Source organism: Cucumis sativus, chromosome 3 (assembly GCF_000004075.3).
Source record: "Cucumis sativus cultivar 9930 chromosome 3, Cucumber_9930_V3, whole genome shotgun sequence".
Lineage (NCBI taxonomy): Eukaryota > Viridiplantae > Streptophyta > Magnoliopsida > Cucurbitales > Cucurbitaceae > Cucumis > Cucumis sativus.
This window is the reverse complement of record NC_026657.2, coordinates 27378890-27395578: the sequence shown is the minus strand read 5'-3', so window position 1 is coordinate 27395578 and position 16689 is coordinate 27378890. Positions and strand designations below refer to the sequence as shown.

The 16689-nt window shown below is 29.4% G+C and overlaps 1 protein-coding gene across 1 annotated transcript; it reads left to right on the top strand.

The window, feature by feature from the left end:
* The first annotated feature begins 11307 nt into the window (after window positions 1-11307).
* LOC101205388 (boron transporter 1) lies at window positions 11308-15634 on the top strand. Its single transcript, XM_004151172.3, has 12 exons — window positions 11308-11845; window positions 11957-12039; window positions 12183-12375; window positions 12476-12614; window positions 12732-12897; window positions 13014-13180; window positions 13275-13448; window positions 13552-13647; window positions 13758-13895; window positions 14166-14485; window positions 14569-14836; window positions 15006-15634. Exons 1-12 carry the CDS (start codon window positions 11742-11744, stop codon window positions 15309-15311), a joined length of 2154 nt encoding a protein of 717 aa, XP_004151220.1. The 5' UTR covers window positions 11308-11741; the 3' UTR covers window positions 15312-15634.
* Window positions 15635-16689: the final 1055 nt, after the last annotated feature.

Sequence of the window (16689 nt, the reverse complement as noted above, 5' to 3'; positions counted from 1 at the left end):
GTTGGAGTTTGAGTTGAGATATGAGAGGAATTATTGTTAAATTGGAGTAATTAATTGAAGTTTGTTCCTTGTTTTTACTTCTCTATGTATTGAGAAGAGAGAAGAAAAATGTCCTGTTTTTGCATGGATTATTACAAGTAGAGTGCTCAGTGCAGTGATTAGTGATTCATTGTATTATGATTACATTGTAGTTTGGTTTGCTATAATAACTCCAACTTTCCCTCATATTTTCCCCTCGTCTCTTTTAGTTCTATCTCTCTCTCATCTATTTTCATTTATGATCTAAAACTTTCCTCATATTTCTCATATTTTTATAATCCTCTCCATCTCTTTCTATATTTCTTTAAATTTATGTCTACTAAAATAAATTGTAATATGTGTGGCTTTTAGATATGAAATTTAGGATTGGCCATGTAAATACAAATTAAATTGATTTTTTTTTACACAATTTCTTGAAGTTCAGACTAATCTTGTAGTTTAATCACGTGTGTAATTGATACTTCTTTTGACCTAGATTTTGCCATTGGTAGCAAACGAGAAGGGGAGGGTGATGGGTGATGGGTGGAAGAACTTTTCAAAATTTACAAATATTTTTAGAATAAAATGTTAACAAAATATTATATAAAAAAAAATAGAATCTATTAACGATACATATCAATAAACATTTATCGATGTCTAGAAATGAATTTATGACTCTAATCGATAAATCCTATAATTTTACTATATTTTGTAAATATTTTGAACAATATCTTGTTATATTTGAAAACAAACATTTTTTATATTTATATTAATAAAAAATATATTTTCTTTCTTCTCAGTTTTTAACTAAATTTGTAGATACCGTATTTTATCCTATATTTATTTATTATAAAAGAAAAGAGGAAAAGAATTTAAATTTGAATTTGAATTTAAATTTGAATTTGAATTTAAATTTTAAATTTAAATTTTAAAAACAAAAATAATAATAATAAATATATTTAAAAATAAATAATAAAAATAAAAGGGTTGTTTCCTTCCTATTTTTTCTCAACCATCATTTTTCTTCGTCATCACTCTCTTTCTATTTCTCTGTAGTCTGCACCCCATCTTATTATCTAAAAAAACTTTTTTATTTTTTTTATTTTTTAAATATTGAGCATCTATTTTGTGTTAATTTTTTTTAATTATTGGGTATCCATTATGTTTTAATTTCTTTTTTTTATTATTGGGGCATCATGATGTGTTAATTTCTTTTTTTATTATTGGGCATCAATTCTGTCTTAATTTCTTTTTTTTATTATTGGGCATCCATTACGGGTTAATTTCTTTTTAATTAATTAGCATCTTGTATTTGTGTTTGGATACTAATTCTTCATTGGCACCCATTTTACAGTTAATTACTTATGACTTATATCCATATGGCGTGCCTTAATAATTATGCATAATTAACCTTAATAATTATGCATAATTAACATTAATATTTATGCATAATTAATCAATTAGCATCCTGTATTTGGTAATACTCATTCTTTATTGGCATCCATTTTACAGTCTTTGTTAATTACTTTATCCATATGACATAGTGTGTTAATAGTTACTGCTATCCATATATTATCCATGTTAATAATTATCCATGATATAATTAACATTCTGTATTTGGCAACACCCATTTTTCATTTGGCCTATTAATTAATATATTAATTAATTAATCAATATGCATCTGGCTATAATTATTTGATATTCATTTTGGTGTGATTATTTATTTGCATATTAGGTTAAACCTACTTTGGCATTCAACTGTTAATTATTATTTGATATCAATTTGACATCCTCGTTTAATTATGCATTAATCAATTATTTTGCATCATTTTGAATTAATTAATTATCTTGCATGTGTTGTATTAATTAATTATCTTGCATCCTACATTAATATCTTTTACATTTTGCATATATTTTCAATGTATTTATTTTATCTCATCATATTGCACTTAAGTATTTTTCAAATTTCATAATGTTTTGTCATTGTTATTATTCATTTTTCAATTTAAATATAAAAATGTAAATATGAGAAAAAGTATTGTTTTTTATGGATTTTATAATTTAAAATTCATGAATACATGAAATTTTTCGTTTGAAATTTAATTAATAAATTGTTTTTAAATAAACACATTTCATATTTTAAGTGAGACTGAGTAGTATTTTCTATGAATTTATTAATTCTAGATACATGAAATTTCTCATTAAACAACTATGATAGATAATTTTAAAACAAAAATAAACTTCATTTTTCTAATGGCTCCTATGCCACCCATAATTATCAATTCATGTTTAGGTTTTACTTTTTTCGATATGAATTGATAAACATGAGACATTTAAACAAAACCTAAATAAAAACTTTGTTATGTGAACCCTATATTTAATTTAAAAGATAAAATTGGGTAACCATTTTGTGGGTGTTGTAGGGTGCTAACACCTTCCCTACACACAACTGACTCCCGAACTTAAATCTCTGAATTTACGTAGACCATTTTTTTTTTTGGTGACCAATCACACCTTAATATGATTGGTGGCGACTCCAAAATTAATTATTAAAATAAAATAAACAGGGAGGTCGGCCGCTCCGCGTCGCGAACACGTCGCGACAAAACTAATTTTGAAATTATAAAAATTAAGTCATCCTTCATATATTTTTCATAATAAAATATTTATGTCGTTTCTTTTTCTTTTTGATTAAAGGATGGCAGCTCCATTCATATCTAAAAGAATTTATTGCCTGTCTAACAAAATAAGTTAAAAAGATCATATTCATACCACAAGTTAAACTTAATTGCTTACTTTTGGAAGAAAAAAAAACTTCATCCACGAGATACATTCGATATACACCTGATACATCTAAAAACATTTAATACACCAGTTGGTATATATCTTGATACATCACTGATACACACTCAATACATTTGATGCACTCGAAACATTATTAATATACACACTTGATAAAGTTATACATTTGATATACTTGATATCCATCTAACATGCATTCAATACATTTAATATACACTTGATACAAGTGATATACATTCGTAACACATTTGATACGCATTTGAAATACCTAATATTTGAATTTATGATAAAATATTTTTAATTAATTTTTGTTAAATAATTGAGAAAATAAATATATTTATTTATTATAAAAATATAAACCACAAACACATATTATTATAATCTAAATTCAAATAATCTACGTCCTAACCATAAACTTTATGGTTTACATTATAACTCAATTATAATAATATAGGACTATAATAACTCACTCTTTGATCACTACAAAAATAATGATTTATTGCAATGGTTAACTTTTTTGCAGCAGTTTTAACAGTGTTGCAAGAGACTTAATAAAATTGCAACAGTTTCTTGCAACATATAAGTGAACTAGTTACGTTGTTGCAAATGTTTGTATTGTAGTAGTTTGCTTGCAACAGTTAATTTATTCCTTTTGTTAACTGCTGCAAAAGAGTGTATTGCAACTATTTTATGTTGCAACACTCAAGAAATTGTTGCAATATATACTTTAGTTCAACTGCAATATAGAAAAACGTGTTGGAGGCGTTGACAAGCCCACTCTAAATTTACTCTAAATCTCACAAACTTTTAAGAGAAGAAATTTGTTCTCTTAGAAAACTCAATAACACACAAGAGAAGGATTTTGTTCTCTTGAAACCCACTTACTTTCTAAAACTCAATTTGCTTCTATTGATTTGATTCTTTTTATCTTGCATACAAATGAAGGAAATGATCTCTATATATAGTACTCAAGAGACACTTCCTAAAAGACACAAAATGAATGAAGTACATGTATACATACCATTCATGTACTTGAATAATTACATGTATCTAGAAATGCATATGTATCTTGAAATTAGAAATGTATCTATTAATGTGTTATCCATAATGTATCTAGCTTATTAATTTCTAATAAAACGTTGTTGGAATATGATTATTTGTTTAACAACTTCATCTTAAATGAGCAAAATAGTAAATGAAAACAAAAGTAAAAGGGACATCCAGAAAAGTTGGAATTATAATTAATTAACAACTGCCTTCCAACTTTTTTCTTTGTTTCATAAACATTTTAAAATTGCGTTGATAAATTTAAATGAAAACTGAAGTGGTGATTTGAATTTTTGTTCTATATCATCTATCCCACTATTTCATATCTCGATTTCAATTCAAATTTAGGAAGAATTTCTACTTGAGAGATATATATACTTTTTTAAAAAAAAGAAATTTACCATGGTTTTTTAAAACCAAAATCAAATGGTATATAGGTGTAGATAATAAATTGATAATTAACATTAAAATTGCTAAATTTGGAGTTGAATATAATAAATACAGAAAATACAGAATAATGGCGCTGGCAAGTAAATCTTTTTAAATAATTTTGTTTCAAGTTCAAGTACACTGCCATTAGGATTTTTCCGACCTCACATCAAGGGGTTTGGTTCCAGCATTAGGGAGGAATCATTAAGAACAAGGCCCCAAATCTAAATCTTTATGAAGAGCATCCAAAGCAGAAGGTATATATATATATATATATATACACATACCAACCTTCTTCTCCCAAATTTTCATTGATTTTTAATTTTGTAACTACAAATTAGTTAATCTTTTGGACTATAATCTTCTGTTTAAGAGTTATTGGTCAGTTTATCAAGACTAGTCATTATGGAAATATAGATTTATATTGATAAGAATGTCTTTGTATTCTCCAAGCTTTATGATTGTGTATCTCATCTATTCTAATGTATACTAACAGTACTTGCTTAATTAATATTTTTTTCCTGTTATAGGTCACAACTTCATTGAATTTGTGGTTGGATAACTCTTTTTTTGGTTTGTTTTTTATCACTTTATTTTTCTGTAACATGTATGTTTGTGGCCAGTAGAGTGCGATTGGTTGGTATCATTAAGTTTGATATGTTTTCTCTAATTTTGAAACTTTATTTCATTTGTTAACCAGCTGGAGAGAGAGCCAACACTCATACGAAGATCCAAGTTTGATGTCATTTTCTTCATAGATCCAAATTTGTGAAGATGGTTCTAGATACCAGTATAGTTTATTTCTTTTAAAAACATGATGTATTTATTTTTGTACAAATGTAGTATATTACATTTTTGGTATTACGCTTTAGTTTATAGCTTTCTTAATTTTTTGTTTATGTAAATATTGATTACCCTTGTTGAAATAAATGATAATAAATGTCTTTTAAGTTGAATTTACAATACTAAAACATAAAACAAGAATATGAAAAAAAAATCAATAAGTTTATAAATAATGGACTAAAATAAATGTAACAAAAAGGTTGAATGAATTTAAATCTGTCATTGCAACTAAAATTGTTGCATGTGAGTTGGAAATTGTTAGAACATACGTACAAAAGGTGTTAGCACACCAATCAAGAAAATTTGTTGTATAAAATGAGAATCTTTGCAAATAGTAACATTTTTTTCTTCAAATTTAGTTGGAAAGTCCTCTAAAAACATTTTTTACTCTAAAGTTGATAAAATTTCAACATATTTATAAAATATCACGTTGTTTTACTTAGTCATATTTATTTAATTGTCGTTAGTGTAAAAACTTTTAATATTATCATTTTCAAAATTTATGTGTGTAATAAATATACATGTATTACGTGTATCTAAGATATATCATCATATTGAATATAGAGTAAATATCAAGTGTAATGTCATGTGTATAAAATGTATCACTTGAATTGAACTTGTTCTTTTTGTCATATCTATGAAATGAAAAAAGTTTATGATAAATTATAATTTAGTTATAGTTTGGTTTTCATTTTGTTTTGAGACTACTAACTTACATGACGTCAACCGTCCACACATAACCAAGTGTCTTTTTTTTACCAAGTTGGACTAACTTAGAATGATAAAATAATTTCCCCTTACAAAAATAAAAAAAGATAAGATTATTTATGTTTGCTATTATTTTACATTACTGGTGATATTATTAATATATAGAAAAAATGGTTAAAAAATCAATTATGGCTTACGTTATATGTTCCTATCACTCAATCTCTTCAATAATATATTAAACAAAACTAATATTATTTGACTTCTTTAATTTCTGAATTAATAAGTCATCTAAATTACATTTATTGGACACACATGTCCTTATTTATTTATGTTTATTTTTTTGAGGAATCACATTCAATATAAAATATTTACTCCATTAAAATGCAACCTATCAAAGTAGGATTTAGAATGAAAAAAAAATACACAATCCATGTTAATTAGGATTTTCTATTTACATTGTTTTCATTATTCATATAAACAATACCTTCAATTAATTTGTTTTCCATTGTATAGTCATAATATTTAGAAATTATTAAACATATATATATGATTTTTTTAAAAAAAATTAATTTAATTTATAAATTGATATGATAGATTTTGTAATGATAATGATAAATTGTTAAAAAAAAGTAACGAGATATAAAACGTTATGAGAGTCGTTCATATAAAGACTTTAAAAGAATATCTAAGACGTATGTAAACTAGGCGGTGTAAGAAGGTTGTTTGGAGATGGTATTGAAAATTAAGTTTAAATATGATAAGGAAAATGAGTTGTTGAAAAAAGGGCACATGGGATGAGCTATTTTATCATTAATAAAATTCACATTATTGTGTTCCTAAAAGATAATCTTAATTGTAGTTTGAAGAATTTTGAACTAATTCAGAATTCAGAGTCAACTCTTCCCTTTATGCATATTATTTAAGCAATCAAATATTGATCCAACAAATTCAAACTCTTCTATTTACATTATTATTTATTATTTATTTTGTCCTTTTTTTTTTAGGGAGTGAAGGTAAAAGAGGGAGAGAATGATCACATAGAAGCAAACAATATTCCTTCTTTGACATAATTATTGGATTTTTTTTCATTAATTACTTTGTAACTCCACTTTGTACAAAAAACAGAAATGTTCAAACAAAATATAAAAAAATTTAGTATAGAATTATCCACTCATTCATTCATTGTATTGTTACATTATATTCAACAATTTTAGGGAGGTAAGTATTTATAAAGGATGATGAACTTAGTTAGTGGATTTTAAAAGTATCAATTAATATCTTGCATCTAATTGATATAAAAAAATGCATTTGTACGTGGTCGTGGAGTCAGTGTAAATCAAAATTTTGTTATGGTCCAATTTTGAGACTTTGCAAAATTTGAAATTGAAGTTGGAAGGTTTGATTAAAAAATAACTTTTTTCATTTGTCATCTTATAAACTTTTGAGGTTAGTTTTTTTTCGTGAAATACTGTTTAATTTTGAGTGTTACTTTCTATTAATATTTTATTTAAAATATTTACTTTTAAACTTTTTTTATTCATGAAAGAGTTAATTTAACAATATATTAAATGATACTAATCTTAATTTATGATTATGTTAAAAAAACTAATCTATAATAAAAAAAGTTACTTAAAAAATGGATATTATTATGAAATTATATATGAACACTATTCTGAATTATATACAAACATTTGTGCTTGTTTACATTTATGCATTTTATTTGGTGAGATGTATGATCTTTAATCTCGATATTCAAATACAAACATTAATTATTTTAGACAATTAAATTTTAAATATTTAACATTCTTCCTCATATAACAATATTTTTTTTATTGACACACATTTATACTTCTCTTTCAATGTTTTTGACTTTAAGCTTTTTGGTTTAAGCTCTATTAGATCATCTTTCTATATGATATATCACCTACAAAAGAATAACATTATCGACTCGTAGATGTACTTTATTTATTTATAGCCTTTATATGGATATCCATTAAATCTAAATGAAATTTGATCTACTTCTTAAAATCTTTGAAGACAGCTTAAATATGGTATGAAAATTATGTTTGTAACACAAGAGGAGTCACCTATTGCATTAACCCAAGTGAAGATCTATGCAACAACATGTAGTCATTGTCCACAACTTTTGCTATTTGATACTCACTGCTTATTTTTGTTTTTTTATTGTCTCTTATTATTTTTGTAAATCATTAACTATCACTTTCTCTCGAATATTCCTTACTTACTATTCGCTCTTGTTATTCATTACTTTCCACTATTTTGTTGTATTTAAATTTAAAATGAAAACTTGATAAAAAAAAATTATCAATAAAAGAGAAAGAAAATTGAAATAATAACAAGATTGAGTAACAAAAGAGTGAAAATGAACCCATTAATTAATTGAAGACAAAGAAATGACAATTGTTGCAAAATGTATAAAAACATATAATAAATAAATGGCATTTCGATTACCACCTATATCGACCATAATCTAATTACATGATTGGTTGGAATCAAAATCGAAATAGAGAGTAACACTTCATTTTCATATTGATAGGTATAAGTGTAAACACGTTCAATTGTAATGTGATGGATCTACCCTCTAAATGTATCATATCATATTTCGATATTATACTTTTCTTTAATTATAATGTGTATTATTTCATTTTCTTATTAATTTGAAATGAGTGATTAATTTAAAATGAATTGAAAAATATGATAACCTCCTTAATAAAAATTAATTGAACACATGGATTTAGGAAATATATATACACACAAACAAAATTAAAGCTTAAAACAGAAAGGTTAGGAAAACTAAAATGTAAGAAACTTATAAAAAAAAGTACTTTTTAAGAAAGAAAAAAAAAATAAGAAGAGAGATATAGAGAGAAATTGGCGTATCTTTATTGGAGAGTGTGATTCAATATCCCATAACCACAAAAACAAGTACTTTCCTATCATGTTCATGTCTCTAATGTCATTTTCACTATATCATAATAACCTATGGAATCATTGAAGTGATTCTATTATTCTGATTTATACATCCATTTCTTTAAAATATATATATTTATTTATTTAATTACAACAATTATAAGATATCTTATAAATTGAATATTCGATTTTATATCTTAAAATTGTTGTACTGATGTAATGAAGTGTTGGATAGAATTAAAAAACGAACAAAAAATACAGAGGAGATGAATGATGCATACAAATGTAAGAAAAATTGGCAGAAAGGTATAGAGATAAAAAAAGAAGAAAAAAGTTTGTGAAAAGTCATAAGGAAAAGAAATGCAACAAATTAATATAAAAATAAGATGGTGAAAGATAAATGACCTAATATATTCCAATAATAATTCACTAAAAGGGGCAGAAATTAAAGGTAAAAAGAGCTAATAGAGCATACCTCGGGTCCCCGAGATGATAAAGGATTACCCTAAATGTTGCTCCAAAACTCTATGGAAGATAACTTAGGTCATTTGATTCTGTAAATACATCATTTTTGTCCTAAACAAAGTAAGTTCATTCTCTATTAGCTTGTTGTATTCATTAACTTTCTAACTTAAGTATTGAATTAATCATGTATGTTAAGTATCATATTCCGTGCATAGATGTTTCTATTTTGTAGGTTGCATTTTTTTAATTAAAAAAATTTACCATTACTATCACGTGAAGGACATCTAATTATTATTATTATTTCATGTCTGGGCTTTGATATCGATAACTTCTTTCTTCCAATCAAACACGGCTCATTCTATCCCCACAAATTTGCCCATCAAAATAAACTTAAATAAGATTATTTATGGGTTGAATCTCTAAACTACATACTCTAAATGATTAGGAACCTTAATTTTTTTTTTCTCCTGTAACATGTGAGGTAAGAAAATCGAATTTCAAAGCTTGAAGTCGATGGTATACTATTTATGTCAATTGAACTATGCTTTTACTTTGGTTCTTTTGAAATATTAGACACTCCAACCTCAAAAGTACATAGATATCTATACCTCTACCTTGCACTTCTTAATTAAAGGTTAAATATCGTTTAAGGCCTACCTTGCGCCCTATTCTTGTGCCAATTTTCTTTATACGCCCCCTCTCGCTTTGATCTTTTTTCTTATCTCTCGATCAGAAAATAATGGGAATGCAGTTCAAGGAAGTCAAAGGACATGGCATGCAAAGCATGAAATTCTTCCTTATTTTTTGAGTAGGTTCTATAGGACCTCAATGAACAAGGCTCAATTCCATTTCTTTTAATATATTTGATACGCGTAGTATTCTAAAGTTAATTTCATTTTGACTAGTGAAATGACAGTATTAACTTTTACAACAGGTAAGCAAGGTAAAATACTATTTTAAGAATAATTTGTTATGTAAAAACATAAGATTGATAGTCGTGAACCGGATAAAACGTTGATTGAGGTCAATTTTAAAAAGAATATCAACACATTAATTTTAAGATTTGAACAAAAAATTGACCATTAAAAATATAAAGAATAAAATTCAATTTTAACCTTGATTTAATTATTAAAACAAACAAACATATGGTTACTTAGAAGTATTAAGATGAATGGAATAAAGACAAAGTCCATATAGTGTTTACCTATTTGTCATTGGTAGAGACATATGCTATTGTTGAAGAGACTAATGCATGGTGTCTCATTCTAACTTTTTCCTTCTCTCTCCTTTGAATTTTATTTTTAAAATGTATTTAAATGAGTTTTCTTCCTTCATTTAAATACGATGAATAATGCCTAAATCCAAACATATTGCAACATCATTCACATATATTAATATTAACATTTATTTTTAGTTCTAAGAATTCCTAGCTAATACATTTATATATATTAGTTGAACTCATTTGGATTAATAAAACATCTATAATTGTATGTTGATAGTATTAGTAAAATATTATTTTGGTTTCATATAGTCAAAATTAATTCTTATGAAAATGTTATATATAGTAAAAATGCAAGGAGTTTTTAAAAGTTTTTTTTTTTTTTTTTTTTTTTGAAGAAAAGAAAATCAACAATGAGAACGAAATCAATCTAAAGAATGTTGAAGTATGAAATTGAACAAACTTCAACCTAAAACAATCAAAAATAGTATTTTAACTCAGTCTCTCTTTTACTTTTGTTATAAAGCTGTAAACTTTATGGTTAATCAAATGGGCATTAAGAAATATTGCATTAATGGAGGATCATCTGGAAAGTCCCACCACCAACAATACCTTCAAAGTTCAAAACTTTAATGGCTAATGGTTATGTGATGATATGGCATTTTGGCCTCACCCATATGAAAAGGGTCCCATGGAAGCTGTAATGGTCAGAGATACAGAAGATTCCTTCTCACAAAAACAAATATTCATAATTCAATGAAAACCCAAAAACAAATTTTGTTCCTTTTCTTTCTTTTTTTTTTTTTTTTTTTCTTTCTTTTGACAGTGAGCTTCATTTTCATACCCCCTTCTGACCCGCTTCCATGTCTGCATCAAATCTACCCTCCTTTTCCTTCATCTCCCACCTCCCCTTTTCTCTGCCTTTTTAATTCTCAAAACTTCTTTTCCACCTTATATAATCCACAATGTTCATTCTTTCTCTACACACCCATTTCCTCTCTTTTCCCTGAGATTTGAGGCTTCTTCTTGTTTCTGTCTTTGTGTTTTTCATTTAAACCCTCTTTCAATCACCTCCTATTCTTCTTCAGCCATTGAATCATGTAACTGTTTTTCCTTTTTTGAGTTTGAGTTTGAGGTTTTACAGCCCCCTTTTTGTTGTTATGGCAATGCCATAGAAGAACCCCAGTAGTTGAAGTTTAAGTTGAAGTTGGTTTTTGCATACTCATCATCATTGTGAAGTTGATTTTTTAAGTGAAGGAAGAAGACCCATTTTGAAATTATGGAGGAAACTTTTGTTCCTCTTCGTGGAATCAAGAATGACTTGAAAGGGAGATTAGTGTGTTACAAACAAGACTGGACTGGTGGTTTGAGAGCTGGATATAGGTATGAAATCTCTACATTTTGGCCTTTATAGTTTTTGTAATCTTGGTTCATTTTGACTTTTGAATTGGTATTAAATGTGGATTCTTGATGCATTCATTCGTTTATTTATAGGATTTTGGCTCCCACCACTTACATATTCTTTGCCTCTGCAATTCCTGTCATTTCGTTTGGTGAACAGTTGGAGAGAAGTACTGGTGAGAGAGTTAAATCATAACGTCTTCTGAATTTCATGTTAGATCTAATGCTGAATTTATTAAAAAGAGAAGGAAGAACAGGAAGATTCTTAAGTGTGTGACATTTGATTGTTGTTGTCGTGGTTTTTCATTGATTTATGCAGATGGGGTACTGACTGCAGTTCAAACCTTAGCCTCCACAGCTCTTTGTGGGATCATTCACTCTATTGTTGGAGGGCAACCTTTGCTCATCTTGGGAGTGGCAGAGCCTACTGTTATTATGTATACCTTCATGTTTAATTTTGCGAAAGAACGACCTGAGTTAGGCAGGAATTTGTTTCTAGCATGGAGTGGATGGTATGCTTTGTTACTGCTTCAAATGAATTAGAATGGTCTCTTTTGAAATTCTCCAATGCTTGTTGCTAACATATCTTTGTATGAACATGTGCATCTTTAGGGTGTGTGTTTGGACTGCAGCCTTGTTGTTCTCAATGGCTATCTTAGGAGCTTGTTCCATCATCAATAGGTTCACACGACTGGCTGGTGAACTGTTTGGTTTGCTTATCGCAATGCTTTTCATGCAGCAAGCGGTCAAAGTAAGAAATCTGCACTCTCTTTTTCTCTTAATTTTACAGGCTCGATAACTAGTTAGCTTTAATCTATTAAAAAGGAAAAATATGTTCTATTAAGTAGAGCCTTTGACTTTTTTGTAGGGACTTGTGGATGAGTTTCAAATCCCTGAACGAGAGAATCCAAAACTGATCGAGTTTATACCGTCTTGGAGGTTTGCCAATGGGATGTTTGCTTTGGTACTATCATTTGGCCTTCTATTCACTGCTTTAAGGAGCCGGAAAGCACGGTCATGGCGATATGGATCCGGTAATATCAGGAAGCCACTAAAAGATGAAATGTTAAAGAAAGTTCTTCATGGCGATTTTGTCATTTAAAGCTGATGAAAAAGTCAACTCATACAATTTCCACAATTATTTTGGCAGGTTGGCTCAGAAGCTTGATAGCAGACTATGGAGTACCGCTCATGGTTCTTGTTTGGACAGGTATTTCTTATATACCTTCAAAAAGTGTCCCAGAAGGAATCCCAAGGCGCCTCTTCAGCCCCAATCCATGGTCTCCTGGTGCGTACGAGAATTGGACTGTTATTAAGGTAAGGCTAATCAGTTTTCTACTGAATCTCTGCCTCGTCAAATCCTCTTCACTCATTGTATTGAAGTACTGTATTTTTGGCCACAACTTTGCAGGATATGCTTGAGGTTCCAGTTATTTACATATGTGGAGCTTTCATCCCGGCTACAATGATTGCAGTGCTTTACTATTTCGACCATAGTGTTGCATCCCAACTTGCTCAGCAGAAAGAGTTTAATTTGAGGAAACCATCTTCTTACCATTATGATTTACTTCTATTGGGATTCTTGGTATGAAAATGAATCCCATTATCAATTTCCTTTTATCCAGTGTTTTCTTTTGGGCATCAGCTTGTTACATCAATATAACAGTTCAAATCTCATCTTATTTCAGACCTTAATATGTGGTCTTCTTGGAATCCCTCCATCCAATGGAGTTATCCCCCAATCTCCCATGCATACAAAGAGCCTGGCTACTCTCAAACATCAGGTAGACCAGTGGGTCCGGTCCCATTAATCTTTTGTTTTCTTTGATTAGGTATAACATAATTTTTTGTTTTTGAGGGGTGCTTTACTGAAAGATTGGGGTTCGTTTTGCAGTTGCTGCGGAATAAACTTGTAGAAACAGCACGGAGTAGTATGAGAAAGAATGCCAGCTTAGGACAGTTGTATGGAAGTATGCAACAAGCATATCAACAAATGCAGACCCCCTTGATCTACCAACAGCCTTCAGTTCGTGTAAGACACCAAATTTTTCACCTCTAAATCTCAAAACTCATCCACATATAATTTGGTTTTTTTGTGCACGGTTAAGAAAATTTGTTCATATATGCATCTAGGAAGTAGTCTCAGATATACCCAAAGGTATTCGAGTCTTTCACCACCAGTGAAAGCGCTTTTCATACTCTTGTGTACCTCGTGAGCTTTAAAAGAGAGAAAAAAGAAATGCTCTCAATCTTAATACACCAAGTTCTCCTGTTACTAATCTATGCTAGAACTTTTGAGCAGGGACTGAATGAGCTAAAAGAGACAACCATTCAAGCAGCTTCTAGTATGGGCAGTTTTGATGCTCCAGTCGATGAGACAATGTTTGACATTGAAAAGGAAATTGATGATCTATTGCCTGTTGAGGTGAAAGAACAGCGGGTCAGTAATTTGCTTCAAGCGGCAATGGTGGGAGGATGCGTTGCAGCCATGCCAGTCCTGAAGATGATCCCGACCTCGGTTCTATGGGGTTACTTTGCTTTTATGGCCATTGAAAGCTTGCCTGGTAACCAGTTTTGGGAAAGAATCTTGTTGCTCTTTACTGCACCCAGCAGAAGATACAAGTAACGAAAACTTATAGTCCTTCTCTACTTTTCAATTTGATATTTTTCACCAAGTAACAAATATGTTTATTTGTCATCTGCAGAGTTCTTGAGGATTACCATGCGACTTTCGTCGAAACTGTGCCATTCACATCCATTGTACTTTTTACCATTTTTCAAACAGTATATTTGTTCATATGTTTTGGACTAACATGGGTTCCGATTGCTGGGGTGATGTTTCCTCTGATGATCATGCTCCTCGTCCCTGTAAGACAATACCTTCTTCCCAAGTTTTTTAAAGGTGCGCATCTCCAAGACCTTGATGCTGCCGAATATGAAGAAGCTCCGGCTTTACCGTTCAATCTTGCGACGGTAACTTTACCTATATTCTCACTTGAAATTCAGCTTAAAATAGCCTACATTCATGATGAAATCTTAAGTTTGATCTTCTGCAACTCGATTCAATTCTTCCACTTATATGGACTTGAATGCAGATATATAACTACTAATCACGGAGCTGATTGTACTAATATGTAAACAGGAAGCCGAGCTGGGAGCAGGAGCATCTTTTGGTGGGGATGGAGAGATCTTGGATGAGGTCATCACCCGAAGCCGTGGTGAGTTTAGGCGTATTAGTAGTCCTAAAATCACAAGCTCCACGGCAACACCAATATCTGACAGAAAAAGTATAGACAGCCCTCATCGCTCTTTCAGCCCTCGGTTGAGCGAGCTAAAAGGAGAGCACAGTCCTCGAGCCGGTGGACGAGGGACACCGGGTCAGAGGAGTGCAGAAGCTAAACCATCCAGTCTGGGGAAGAGCCCTCTTAATAACACAGCATCAAAGTAGATGCTGAAAGAAACTTGTAGAATTCATCCTCTGATAAGAAGTTTTAGATAAGTTTGATATGATATATTGTTAAATTTGTAACTTGGAGTAATGTTCATTTTTCTTTAGCATCTTTGTATAGTCTTCTTTCTTCTGCTCTTGGCTTCTCTTTGCAAGAACAGATCGCTTCATAAAAGTTGCCATCCTCTTAAGATTTGTAGTAATTCAAAGTGTGTTTTTGTTTAATGGTTTGTCATAAATTTCATCAGGTTTTTGTTAGATATGAATATGCATTTGTTGGAAGTATTTCAGTGGAATCAAATCTCTCAACACTATTTTTAGCACCATTGTTGTCGTTCTTTCATATCAGTCTATTTCTTTTTCTTCTTTCTATCTCAACAAAAGGAATAAATAGAAAAACACCACTTTTGTTACTATAATGACACCTGTCGTCTATCAATACATTCTTAGACATGCGCGAGAAGTATTCTCTAAAATTATGTTCAACTTTAAATCAAATTTTGACATGTGATGTTCTCACATATGAACTTTCAAATATTTTCTTTGAATTTCTGTCTTTGAATTTCTGTATAGTTGTTGAAATATTTGGAATTGTTATATGGCGCTTCAAACTACTAAATACGGAGGTCTCGTCCATTATTTCAAACTATTATGTTATCTCATAACAATCGGTTATGCTATTTATATTATTTACTATTGTTAGATAGATTTTCAAACTCTACTAGCACTTGTGTCTTACTAATTTGATATTTTCTCTTTAATAAAAAATAATTATTTTTCTCTACCCGTGTAGACATTGCTAACACATTGTTAGATGAGTCATATAAATTTCTATACCCATATAATTCTCTATTATTTACACTTTTTTTTGTCTCTCAAGTATAATGATATCTACTTCTTAGCACAAACGTCATAATTTTAAAATTAATAATGAATAGAATGATTTTGTTCTTGACTTTTTCTATTTTTAAAATTTTCCTTGTTTACGTGTGAGGTTGCAATGTTATTGGACTCAACTTTTTAAAACAATGAAGTATGATGTTAAGTATCATCAACACAAAAAATCAAGAGTGTGTTAGTTTTCTACACTGACACTTACGATTTTAAAAATAGTTGTGTGAAAAAGGTCACTCCCCTCCCCTCCCCCACTAGTGTTCAACAAATTTGATACAATACCATAGTGCTTTAATTTCATGCAATGGGACTCCTCTTCACTTCTTCACACAATCGCTCTTCTTCTTCTTCCTCTCTCGCTCGTTTTACCACTTATATATGCTTGCAATTGCCTCTCTGAAACCTCATGAATGGCATGTGAGAAAAGGAATATGGATAATGAACACATTTTTTAGATTAAGACATAATGGAGAGGGCTGTCATA